This window comes from Enoplosus armatus, chromosome 4 (genome assembly GCF_043641665.1).
Source record: "Enoplosus armatus isolate fEnoArm2 chromosome 4, fEnoArm2.hap1, whole genome shotgun sequence".
Lineage (NCBI taxonomy): Eukaryota > Metazoa > Chordata > Actinopteri > Centrarchiformes > Enoplosidae > Enoplosus > Enoplosus armatus.
In genome coordinates, this window is record NC_092183.1 from 27011485 (window position 1) to 27023930 (window position 12446).

Here is a 12446-nt window from a genome sequence, read left to right on the forward strand (position 1 = left end):
GGGGGGGGGGTGTTCAAAGATCAATCTCTTGATTTGTGTAATCATGTTCTCAGGAAATGGAAATGGCTGCTTCAGTGAGCCAGCGAGACAACTCAAGCTGTGTGCGACACAGTCCTCGTGTAAGAGTCTCTTGACATCTGAGATCTGAGTTATCTCTCTTCGTGGCTGATGTCTGTCTGCTGCCTCAAAGTTGCCGGCACCCCCCACCCCCCCAAAAAAAAGATTGCCAAGACTGTCCTTGTGTGACCCTCTGAGGTTATCCCTGCTCAACTCCTTTAACGTTAGGATAAAAAAACAACATTATGTTAGGTGAGGTGTCCTGCTTTCTCCAATGCTCATACTGTATGTGCGCTTAAAGCTGCAATAATCAATATTTCTCATGTTAGCAGTGGATAAAATGTGTGTCTGAGGTCTCTCGATGTGACGAACCCACAAAGAATGATCGCCCTCAGCTCACGCCTGTGGTTCCTCTCAGCAACATGGAGGTTTTTAGCCTCTTTTAGCTCATTTTGTTTTGTTGTTGTTGTTTTTTTGCGCCCCCCAAAATTTCCACTTCAACCAACCCAGTTCCCAGCCTAGCCATAAAAGGTACTGGCCGAGTCCTTTCTCGCAGGACACCGTAAAGCACCATCCTGCATTTCAGAATCCACTGCTAACGTCTTGGTTCGCAGCATATAATCAGCTTTATTACACTTCAGGTTAGCTGGCCGGAACAAACGTGCAGCTCGCGAGTTCGTGTCATGTCATTAGTGACTAGCTCCGCGAGAGGTAATGTCGTATCCGATCACAGCCTCAGGGAGAATGTGCTGAGCTCTACGGTGGATAATGGATCTCCAGCCCGGTAAGCGAGGTGTCCGCTTTCTTTGTGATCAGAAAATTCACGAGAAATCCATCAAGCTCGTGTCAATTTTGAGCGTAACTCGACTTGCAATTAAACCCAACACAGCAGCAGGATTAAATATATTGACTTGAGATGCAGTTGCAGCAATTGAGCAGGCATGTGATTAGGCTCTGTGGTTCGGCCTTTATTTAAACTCGCAGCAAAGGAGAAAGCAGAGGAGTCCTCTATGAAGAGGATTAGTGCTGGACGGCACTCCAGTGGAATATAAAGGAGCCAAACAGGGAGCAGACTTAAGTCTTCTACACATTTCTCACTTTGTTTCTGTCCATTATCCACAGCACTGTAAATCAACAGTCATTAAAATCCATAGGTATTACAGACTAATACAATACCTTGAACAATGTTCCCTATCTTGTACATTATACAAATTGAAATAACCATACAGAAATATTCACACACAGTATATTGCTACAGAAGAAAGAGTTTGGCGAGTGTGGTGTTTAAACAGATACATATATCACCAGGAAGCAAAAATCATGAATGTACAACAAAAGGTCAGGTCGTACCTTCAGGCAAAGAGATAACAGCACACAAGACAGCAAAGGCCATGAGGTCCACTCTCACATGATGAGTCCAAAACACAATGTTTGAGAAATTCAAGCCTCGGGGGCTGCAATGCATGAGCAAAAACAAAATCAAAAATAGGAACCTTTAAAGTGTTCTGTGAACGGACGTTACGTTCATTTTGAGGCTGGTACAACAAGTGTGAACAAGCGAGGGGCTTTAAAAGCCAGTTTTTAAATAATGGCTGACTGCATGGCCAGCGCAAACAAATAAAGACTGGGTGAAAAAATGGGAATTACCGGTTCGCATGGTAAATTCAGCATCATCCACATTTCCACAGCACTACAACCCAGTGCAAAAACAACATTGTCCCTACTTTACCGTTTTTCCTTTTTTTTTGACTGCTGTTAAGTTACCTCAGCACTTTGGATTTATTATAAACTAAAACCTTACCAAGAATAGGGGGGGCTACTGGAAGGCTTTTAATGTGAAACATCGGCGCAGGGCGGGTTGAGTTTCATTGACGGCGGCTCGACCGTGGAAGCCACTGGAAATAATGAGTACATGAAAGAAAGTATTTCCGTTAATAAGAGAAACTGCAGTGGAAATATACTGGACTCGTCAAGACAACAGGCGAACATGGAAGAAGTTTTGAGCTTGCATTGATAGCAAATGGCTTCTTACTACAATATGAAAAAATCTGTTGGGGTCTGGCTCGTCTATTGTAAACAGACTGAACCCATGGCAGCAGCATCAACAGAAATGTTGTGTTGTCTGACACACTGTATAAACCACTACGGTCTCAGCTGTTTGCAGTAATTACACTAAATGATCACAAGTCATTTGACTGTGATCCAGTAACACGTGCTACTTTGTGGCATAACGGTAAGTTGACAGCAGTATGAATGTTTATGTCACACCAGACATGAATCATAATTTACAGTAATACATAAATAATTCAAATGTACTCTGATAATAGGTGCCAGATAATGCAAAGGACGGTATTAATGTTGCTGACGAAAAAGAAAAAGAACTTCCACTTAAAGGGGAGCTTCATTTCAAAAACCTATTCAGCCATTTTGGACAAAACTGTTGAACTTCCCATTCTTCCAAAGCAGTGATTATTGCCATCTGTAAAAAGCAGTTACACCATAAGACAGTGCTCTTAAGACTAATATATAACTATATATAACTTTACTAATATTCAATAGCAATGGTTTACATCCTCACTGACATTAAGGAGATATTTCAAATGCCTAAATGTCCCTTTTTGGACCAAAGCTCTCCTTATAGAGCCCCTATAGTCCTCGTGGGTGGCAATAAGACGAATATTTGTGGGCATCTGAGTCCCCCATCCCGATCCTGCTAGCTGAGAGCTACTCAAGCACTCCAACGCAATGAACACTTCTTCCAGCTCGGTTGACTTGCATGAATCAGGGGGCGACGGCAACACAAGACACGCATGTGCGCATACGCAGTGAAAGGGCTCAGCCAGCCGCGGTGGAGACGCACATGCACTGAACGTGTGCAGGGGAGCCTGGGTACAGAGTCGGGAAGCTTACAGTACATGGATGAATGACGCACGTTGTGTTGCTGCTCCGTCCTATCTTTTGTGAGGACATTTGGTCTGCAGAGACACAGTGAGTGTTATCACATGATGGCGCTGCATATTTCTGCGGTGGGGATATACAGTACAATAGAGGACACGGCCACCTCAGCACAAGCTTGAGATGGAGCGATGTAAATGTCACTCATCCCCATCCGACACTACTGATGCCAGCAATTACACTGATCCAAAGTTTATATAAGCGTTAAAACAGCACACTCCCCCCAAAACTTTTACTGTTAGTTTAAAGTAAGTAGGTGAGTAATGCAGCAGTTAGTTATTAACCATTAGTATGAGTATTTTCTAGCTATACAGTACAAAGGGGGAAGCCCTTACTTTAAAAAAAATAGAACAATTTTTTTTATATAAATACAGATTAGGCCAATAAAGCAGCACTAGGCTATTACTGGCCTTTGTTGTAAAATGGGTTACAATAATCCAAGTCTGATATAATGGAGGACAGTGTGTAAAACTTGTACTGACACAGTCTGCCTAGTGAAGTTTTAAAGGGACACTCTACCAATCCTTTTATTTTTTATTTATTTTTTGTACACAGAAAGAGGAAATACCCCCTGATGATGTCATCAGCTTGGGTTTTGCTTGGGACATTTACCAGGCAGGGAGGGGAATAAAAAGACGCTTTCCCGTTGAATTATGGGAAATAGGGTCCAGTGTTTGACTGTTTGATAGAGGGGATTAAAAGTCAGGATAGCTGCACAGATTGGTATGATTCTTTTTTTCTAATCTTTCTGCGAGTGTGCCTTTAAGTTCTTTACACAAACACAAAATACATGAAGATGTGCTGATGTTTTAAAAAACGGATATTAATCCCAGAAATGTATGGCAGGTACGGCAAGGCCTGTATTTGGAGACACAGACCTTCACATTGTGATATCAACTGAAAAGCCTTCACTAGAGCACTGGTTCTAAGAGTTAATTAACACCGAAACAACAATTTGGTGGTGAGGAGAAACAAAAAAAACCCCTCAAAATCACCTCTACCACTCCATTGCTACTTTGAGTGATTCATGTTAAGTCTTAAATAAGAAATTCTAATTTACTTCACAAAATGCGAGTAAATTTTGTGTTGAAATAAATAGAATATACAGCACGTATGCTATCAGTATTCTAGCATATCTAGTTCTTATAAAGACAGTGCCGAGGTGCAAAGAGTCTGGTGTCATAGTCTCCACCTCTTTACAGAGTGACACAATGCAAGTCAGCTATGGACACACACATGCAACACAAGCTCACTAAAAAGGATCCCCCCACCCCCCCACCCACCCCCCCCGCAGGCCAGCGGCTCAAGAAAGAGTAGCTGGTGCCGGCTCAGCGGGGTCCAGTGAAATGCCGTAACGTGATGAAACATGCATGGGCGCGTCTGTCTGTTCGGCTACAGGTGACTTGAGAGACGATGAAGACGTAGGAAACCTTCACACACGCGCTCCCTGACGTCCCACTGAAGATGACTCTGTGTGGAGTGTGAAGGCCTTGGATTGGGATCTACAGTGTGTCGCCAACAGTGAGTACAATTCTTAGTATCAAACAAGGGATTGAACCTGAGTTAATACAACAGTCGGTACGAAATACTAATACGTTTATCTGAAGTTTAAAAAAACCCCCAAAAAGCTGTGTTAAATAGACAACTCTAGTTTTTGATAAGACTAATTCTAGATTTTCACTTGATAGCATGGAGAGAGATGCTGGAAATCTATTCTCTAATGCTCCAGTAAGCACTTGTTTATTTACATTTAAGCTCTAATCCCCTTGTGAATAACTTCCACACCTGACAAAGAAAAGACTTCCATCCTTATCAGCCTCCATCTTAAAAGAGCAGACAGCTTGGCTAAAGGCAAAAGAAAAATCCAATCTGTCACCCTCTAAACTCAGAAAGGAAGAGTTCTTTCTGTTCTCTGCTGTCACTCTTTTATCTAGCATCCTCTCTGAACTCAGGAATCTAACTCTAGCTAGCGTCTTCTGACACATTTAGGCTAGGATGACGAGTCCCTCGCTTCTCCTCCCTCTCTTTCTCTTTTCTCAGAGAGATAGGCAGAAAGTGAAAATGGATGAGGGAGAAAAAGTACACCGCTGGCAGAATCTACAGGGCCATCCTAAAAGTAAACAGGCCCAACTGCGCTGCCGCTCTGCCACAGAGCCGGTCCAGGAGCCTCCCGGTGGCCCTTCAACCAAACGGCCCCCGTCGCCGCACAGTGGGCTCAGACATGAGATAACCGGCCGACAGGCCGTCAGAAGGTGGGCGAAGTCACAAGAGGTCGTCGTAGTCCAGCAGCTTCGAGTGCTGGCGGCTTTTCCACAGGCGGAACAGGCGGAAGTCAAAGTACATCTCGATCATCTCTTTTCCTGCAGAAAGACGACGACACAAAAGACAAATGAGCGAAACTGTACACTCCTGGGAGAACCTGACTGAATCGCTGAATCTCACACCCCCCCCACCAGTTCTGGCACATTATTATCACTATCCTGGCCTCCCAACCTGGGGGTCAGGACCCCCACAAAGGGTCGCAAGACAAATTTGAGGGGTCACTTGATGATTTCGAAGATAGGACAGCAGAGAAACATACTAAATTCTATTTAATTTCTCAGACTTTCCAGTAATCTTTGCTTTGTGAATTACTTTTAATTCAACTAGCACACAAGTGCAACGTGTGAAGAGGGGCCTCAAGCTAGAAAGGTTGGGAACCGCTGACTTAAAGTCAGTGTTTTTGCATGTTAAGGGCCATTTACTACAAATCACGTGCTGATTATTGTCCTAAGAGGACGACAGTGTTTAAACTTTCAGTTTATTTATCTGCCTTCCATTCACTTCATGAATGACATGAAACAAGCCTCAGGTCAGTTAACTATCACAACAGACATCATGTCTGCTTTTAGTGTCTTTTTTATTTTTTTCTCCAAATTTATGGCATTTCTGTTTAGGTTCGATGTAAACGTACTTAATAACTGTCAACAGAGTGTTGATGGGAATTGATCATCAGGTCTGCTGACTATACTGTGATTTTGTCAGGAGCAGGATCTGGGTCATGGAGCTGTAGTCAATGACTTTCTGTCATGGCGTCATCAGTCATCGCTTTGGTATTTTCCAAATATATAGCATTACTAAGAGCACACTTTAGTTCAAACTTAACTTTTACAAACAGCAACCTTCTTGGGAAAATGAGCCCGTTCAATGAAATAGTGCATCTACGACGATTCTTTTGTTTAATTTATTTTTTTACAGCTCTAGGGATGTCACTCTGTTTGACTGTTGGTTGGACCACTACTTTAGTCCAGACTGAAATATTTCAGGATTGCCATGAATATTTCAGACATTCATAGTTCCCAGAGGATGAATCCTGCTGATTTTGGCGATCCCCTGACTTTTCTAGCCCTGCCAGCAGAGCGGGCCTTGTAATTGGGTCAGATCGAGTTCCGGTCCCTTTCCCATCACAAAGGAACCGCTCAAGGATTTGTTTATGACTGGACCAAGACCACTTCCTCTACAGGGCCATCTACAGGGTCAGGGTGGTGTATCCTGTCAATGTGCCAAGATACACCACCGTGCTGCTGTGCATCGACTTTCCATCCTGGCCACCACACTTACTTCTCTATGATGTGTTCGGAGCGCGCTATTGGTGTAAAATGATGCGACGCTCTGTGATGCGGGGGGCGTGGCACACTGAATTCCTGGCCATTACTGGTCATCTGCTGTCAAGCGAAGTTTGAATTGCTACCATTATGTCATTGATTCAGGGCAACAACTGGATTTAAAGAGCACCTGCTGAAAATCTTGTTTCTGTTGAACCTCCTGTGGTTTAACTTCTCGCCTTGCTGCAGCAATGTACAGGTATACTGCAGGACCCTGTGATGTCACAGTTGGGTGTGGTTACAGGTGCAACAAAGCACACCTCTGGGCGTAGAAAGACGTCAAACAAACTTGAAACTCCTCGCTTTAAAGCAGCACTCAGCGACATTTTGACGTGGAGTGATCTTGTGGGCAGCCTTTTTAGCATAAGAACCTTCATGCTAATAAATTCCAATCTAATACCTTCTGATCTACGACCCCGAACACCGACGCTTCACTGTCCTCGAGCAAAACGCATTGGCAAAACTTAACTGGAAAATAATTAGCGCGGCATCAATAGATGTCGGGAAAATGACTGATGAGGGACGCGTTGAGAGTTCAGCAGTTAACACCTGCATGTTTGCTCACTTCATTGCTGAGTGGCTTCATTGATTAACGCCCACTATTAACATTCAGCGAGTGTACAGGTTTGTATGTTTTTTTGTGCGCGTGCGCATGCAACTCTTTTCTCTTGTGTAAAGGCGGCAGGGAAAAAAAACAACAATGACAAAGCAATGTGTGAGGGTGTGTGGGTGCTCTCACCCTGCGCAGACAGCTCTAGCGGGGACTTGAATTCGACGGAGGAGGGTCTCATCAACCTCTTCAGAGTCTGAATCAGCTGCCCGGGAAAGAGGGGACAGACAGGGAGGACCAGTTAGAGAGAGAGAGAATCAGGCATTTTGAAGTGGACACCAACAAACCTGTGACGGTGCGGAGACGTGACTGTATGCACAGAGCGGGACGAGGGCCCTGCGACACTTTTGTTCGGCTCGTGCGGCACTGCAGCTGAGTGTGTGTGAAAAGGTCAACGTGCCACTTACATTGCAATAGCTGAAAGGCACTTATAGTAATGTTTTTTTTTCTGTCCATATAGACACATCTGTCAGAGTGGATCTATAGTGAGCCAGAGGCCTGGCAGAGCGGGGTCACATACAGGGAGGTAGTGGAGGACACACACACACACACACACACACACCTTAACTCACTGCCTTTAAAAGCTCACACAGACCTTGGTGTTCTAAATTAATGAGGTCATTTACGATGCCAGGATGAAACGGATGTCATTTACAGGAGGAAATGTATTTCACGGAAGCATTCATTACAAGGTGTTGGTACCAGCACGTAAGCGTCTCTTTTCAGACATGGAATATCTAACACTGCTGGCTTCATCTGCCTGTTAAAGTGATGCCTTTTCATTACTCAGACTCAGGTGACTGACAACATTTTGTGTTCGTGCATTGCGGCACCAGCTGCATGACGAGGAGCAATGTCACCGCTGGAGAACAGCGATGAGTTCAAAGTTAATAATATAAAAGGAAGAAAAGTTTTCTCTGTTCTCTTAAAACTTATTTTGTTGTCGATACCTCAATTAAATAATACAATGTTGACAATACAGCAAGCTTCGAATGACAAGATGTTAGGCGGCGGTTCCACTTTGCTCTATTTTCGCTATCAAAAAATTGAAAATATAGGGAGGGATGCTTTTGTCCCTTTTTGTCCTTTGCACAAGTAGTAAAACCACAAATGAGACCGTCTACAGAGGATCCATCACAGCATCATCAGTAGCTCCCACAAACCTCAAAGACCAAAACTGCCTGCCGCAGTAGGGAAGTGTCCGGCCCCCCCAACTCTACGCCCCTGGCCCTCATTTCATTTTAAGTGGCAGATCACTTAGTACTCATGTAATGTAGTAATGACTGTCGCGTACTCATGGGGCGGTACCAAGCACCAACCTCCCGGTCATGGTACTCATCCAGGTCTCGGGGGTATGCTTTAGGGCGGGGCTACCTTGTGATTAACAGGTCGCTACTACGGCGATCTGTCAGTCACAAGGATAGCGCCGTTCGGTTGCACTAAAAGACACTCTAGGAGTCGGATGTTTTTCCGGTGAGTTCTTTTACAAGCTAGCTTTGTGAGCCGTGTAGCCAGGAGCCAGGAGCCAGGAGCCAGGAGCCAGGAGCAGTCAGGTTGCCGGTACAGGTAGGGGTGCGTATTGTCTTCGACCTCTTAGCCCTTTTTACAGCAATGTTTATTAATGTGCACTGTCCCTGTTAAATATAGCAATACATGAAATAAGAAATGTGGGTTTGACAGATGGCAGCCCCTGAAGTGGACACAGCATACGTCTGCGCTCCTTACAGTGGACTGTTACTTGTTCTTTGCCAAGAGTTAGAAAAAGACTTGATTACCTAATGCGTGTATCTACAACACACGTGTTTACTTGTGCCTCTGGAGAGCTGTCAGACCTGATGACACCTCTCCACACCTCCACTGCCTCCTCCTCCCCACGTCGTGTTCCAGCTCGTCCTCCCTGTACCCCCTCTCACTCCCTGGGGTCTGGTCTGGTGCCAGCTGCTGTGCCATCACACACGGAGCCTGGCAGCCAAATGACATTCTCATCTCCAGGAGGCTAGCTGTGCACCCGTCAGTTCCAAGACGAATGCTTTTTGATGCTTTTTGGTTTGCTTCCTTTATGGAAAACATCAGATTTCTCGGTAAAAAACAAGGAGCCAGTTCAAAAGAGCTTACTGAAGAATTACTTTACAACTAGCATTGTATTTATCTACGTGTTTATTCATTTATTTCTTGCTTGTAAAAAGTGACGTGCAACTAATCTTATGAATTCCGCCTAAGATCCGGCATCTCTATAATTTACTTTTGCTTACTTTTTACTCTTGTTTTACACCTCATATGATGACTTTACCGATCTTTTACCTTTTTAAAAATGAATTTTGTCTTGTGAACCATTGAAGAAAATAAACAAATTTTAATAAAAACAATTAGATAAAAGAAATTCAACAGCATTAGAGGATAAAGTGATTAATGCCATCTAAATCAAAGGTAAAATCTGAGAATTGCATTGTCTAAATGTTGGATCTCTTCCTTTGCTGTTTAAAGCTCTGTTTAACTGTTTAAAGTCTGGTGAAGGTAGACGAAGATACGTGATCATGTATGTGCAACAGAATGCATTTTTCAAAATTAAATGTTAAATGTATTCATGATACTTTATTTCCCTCCAGTGAGGATGCATTAGCTCTCAAAAGATAATTCTCCACACTGCATCAGATGTAAAAGCAAAGACGGAACATTTGTGCATCTTTTTGGCACAAATGAGGTTTGTTTTTGGAAAGCTAGTCATGCTGTCACTAAGTCAATGTTAGATACGGAGGTAATTTTTAGTCTGAGTCACGCCAGATCTTTTCCTACATTACAGAAAATGTAGGATGCTAATTGGTCTTATTTTGCATTTTGTTATCTTGGAAGAAAAATTTACTCCAGAGAGGAACTGTGGTTATATCTCTGATGGTTTTTGGGACCCTGTTCTTTAATATTTGGAACCTTTTCAGTTGTGAGGACATGTAGATTTATCCAAATGTGGAGGGAATGCTGAATGTTTCATTTTGTTCTGTGGCATAAAATAGCTTTGTTTCTTTTGAGGTTTTGTACTCTTTATGTGTTAATCTACCATCAATTCTTTTCTTAAAGTGTTTGACATTTTGGGAAATATTAAATATTTGCTTTCTTGGCAAGAGCCAATAGCTGGTTAGCTTAGCTTAGCACAAAGACTGGAAACGGGGGAAACTCCGTCTCGTTTACGTAATCCGTACAAAAACCGAAGTGTACAAACAACACGTTGTGGTTCCAAAGGGGGATGTGCTGTCATAGTGGCAACCAGCGTGTGCCTGTCTGTTTTTATTTTACATCTCTTGACATATGGAGGACGAAATATGTTCTAGCCATAAATAAACGTGGCTCCCTATCTACCAGAATATGAGTCTGCCATATTCTAAATGAACTCTTTCGTCTCTGTTGATAGTGGGGTAGGGCAGACATAAGGTTTGCTAATAATAATGGCGGTACTGAATGCAGAGAGGCAGTGAAAGGTGAAAGGTCACCCAACCTGCCGGAGACTGCGTGTGCTGCTAATGCAATCTGCTCCGGCGCTTAACCTCGACATTTCCCTGAGGGAGCAGACCATCAATAGAGCAGAGCTTTCAAGGTTGGGGTTTCAATAATTTCAATAAGCAAGCAAGTAATAAAGCCCTGTGCAGTTGTTAAATCAAGTGAGTACCGACAGAGTAGCCAGGTGTCGATGGCTGAGGGGCGTTAAGTCATCATGTAACTAAATGCCACATTTACTTTTTCAGTTACACTGTGCATGTCCAGTATGGAGTCCATAGCATTTAAAATGGGTGCAGCCATTGGATAGTCTATATCAAGGTCAGTCAAGAATAGTGTTAAAAAACAAAAACGATGACAAATATATTTGTTGCTTTAATGCTGCCAATTTTCAGTACCAGTTCTATTAGTCGAAAATAAGTCAGGCAGCTTCTAAACTAGCTGCAAGAAGTCATCTTAAGTTTAATAAAAACCAGACCAGATTATTTATATACTAAACATACTAATAAGTGTCTTCGTTAAACTATAACTAGACTAAATGTCCAGAGATAAAGACTGAAAATTGAAAAGGATGAAGTTGACACAGCGAGTGGCCCAGGTCCAGACCTTTGAATCCGCCCACTCCACCGAGTTGACTGCCTGTGGTCTGGCATCGTGACATGAAACAGGCGGGACTAACACCGCTGTCAAGATTGTCTCTGGTGATTGGTTAGGCAAAATCCAATCCCGCATAGAAATCGGCTAAAGTGGAGGCAATGTCAGGCTGAAGATGGAAATGGAGCTGACAATTCTGTCACAGTGAGGTAAACAGATTTTAAATTTGGGGGGAAAGAGTGCACTGGTGTCAGATTGGTACTCAGGATGCCTTCAGGAACAGTATTGAGCGTAGGTCACTCGCATTTTGGCGGCGCGTAGAGCTCAACCCACAACCGCTGTAGTTATGTGCCCAAAATGTAAGAAAATAGACTTGAAGTGTGAAAATACACTTTGGGTTGTCTGGTGCGGGTGAATCGCCGGCCCGTGTAGAGAGCGGGACTGATTGTTCCATTGGACACGCGTGACACTGTTGACTGAAAGATGCGCCCGCATTGATTTTAATGGTATTTCTTAACTAAAATACTTTTTCAGCAGCTGCAGGTGTTTTTTCGCGCTGACTGTGGTCGGCGGTGTTTCACCAGATGTTGGCAGATTGTGAGCGTGTGATGTTGGCTTGCGCTTCTTATTTCAAGTGGATTCACTCCATCCTGAACCCTGATCCACAGTACTGTTATCATCACTGTGAGCTGATGTAGCAGCGGAATCATGTTTGTGGACATTTTTAGAATTATGATCTGTCCACCACAGCAGTTACACCAGTGTCTGAGAGAGACATATTAATATTAGACATATTCTTATCAGGCTGTTATCACACTTGCAGTGTGTTTTCCTGATTACAGTCCTGGAAAAAAATCATTCTCCGTAACAATCAGCTGTAACTTGAGTGCTTCTGCTGCCTGTACAACGCGCCCGCTGTGTGTTATGGCCGCCACTAAATCTGACAGAACTAACACCAAGATAGAAACTACTGCTCTCGTGTATTTGACTGCCGGGTGGAGCCGAGTGGAGCGTCATCTGAAGGTAGCTCAGTCAGTCTCAGTCTATTAATAGTGGCTCTCCAGCTGAGCTTGCAGGAGCGCACACAGGCAGCTGCGGGG

At 43.6% G+C, this 12446-nt stretch overlaps 1 protein-coding gene across 1 annotated transcript in view; it reads right to left on the reverse strand.

The window, feature by feature from the left end:
* Positions 1-5274: 5274 nt before the first annotated feature.
* nsmfb (NMDA receptor synaptonuclear signaling and neuronal migration factor b) overlaps positions 5275-12446 on the reverse strand; it is a 34829-nt gene continuing 27657 nt past the window's right edge. Inside the window, exons 15-16 of the mRNA XM_070904692.1 lie at positions 7396-7471; positions 5275-5372 (exon numbers count right to left, since the gene is read on the reverse strand). Of these exons, the coding sequence (XP_070760793.1) occupies positions 5275-5372; positions 7396-7471 (174 nt within the window). The remainder of the gene's footprint in view (positions 5373-7395; positions 7472-12446) is intronic.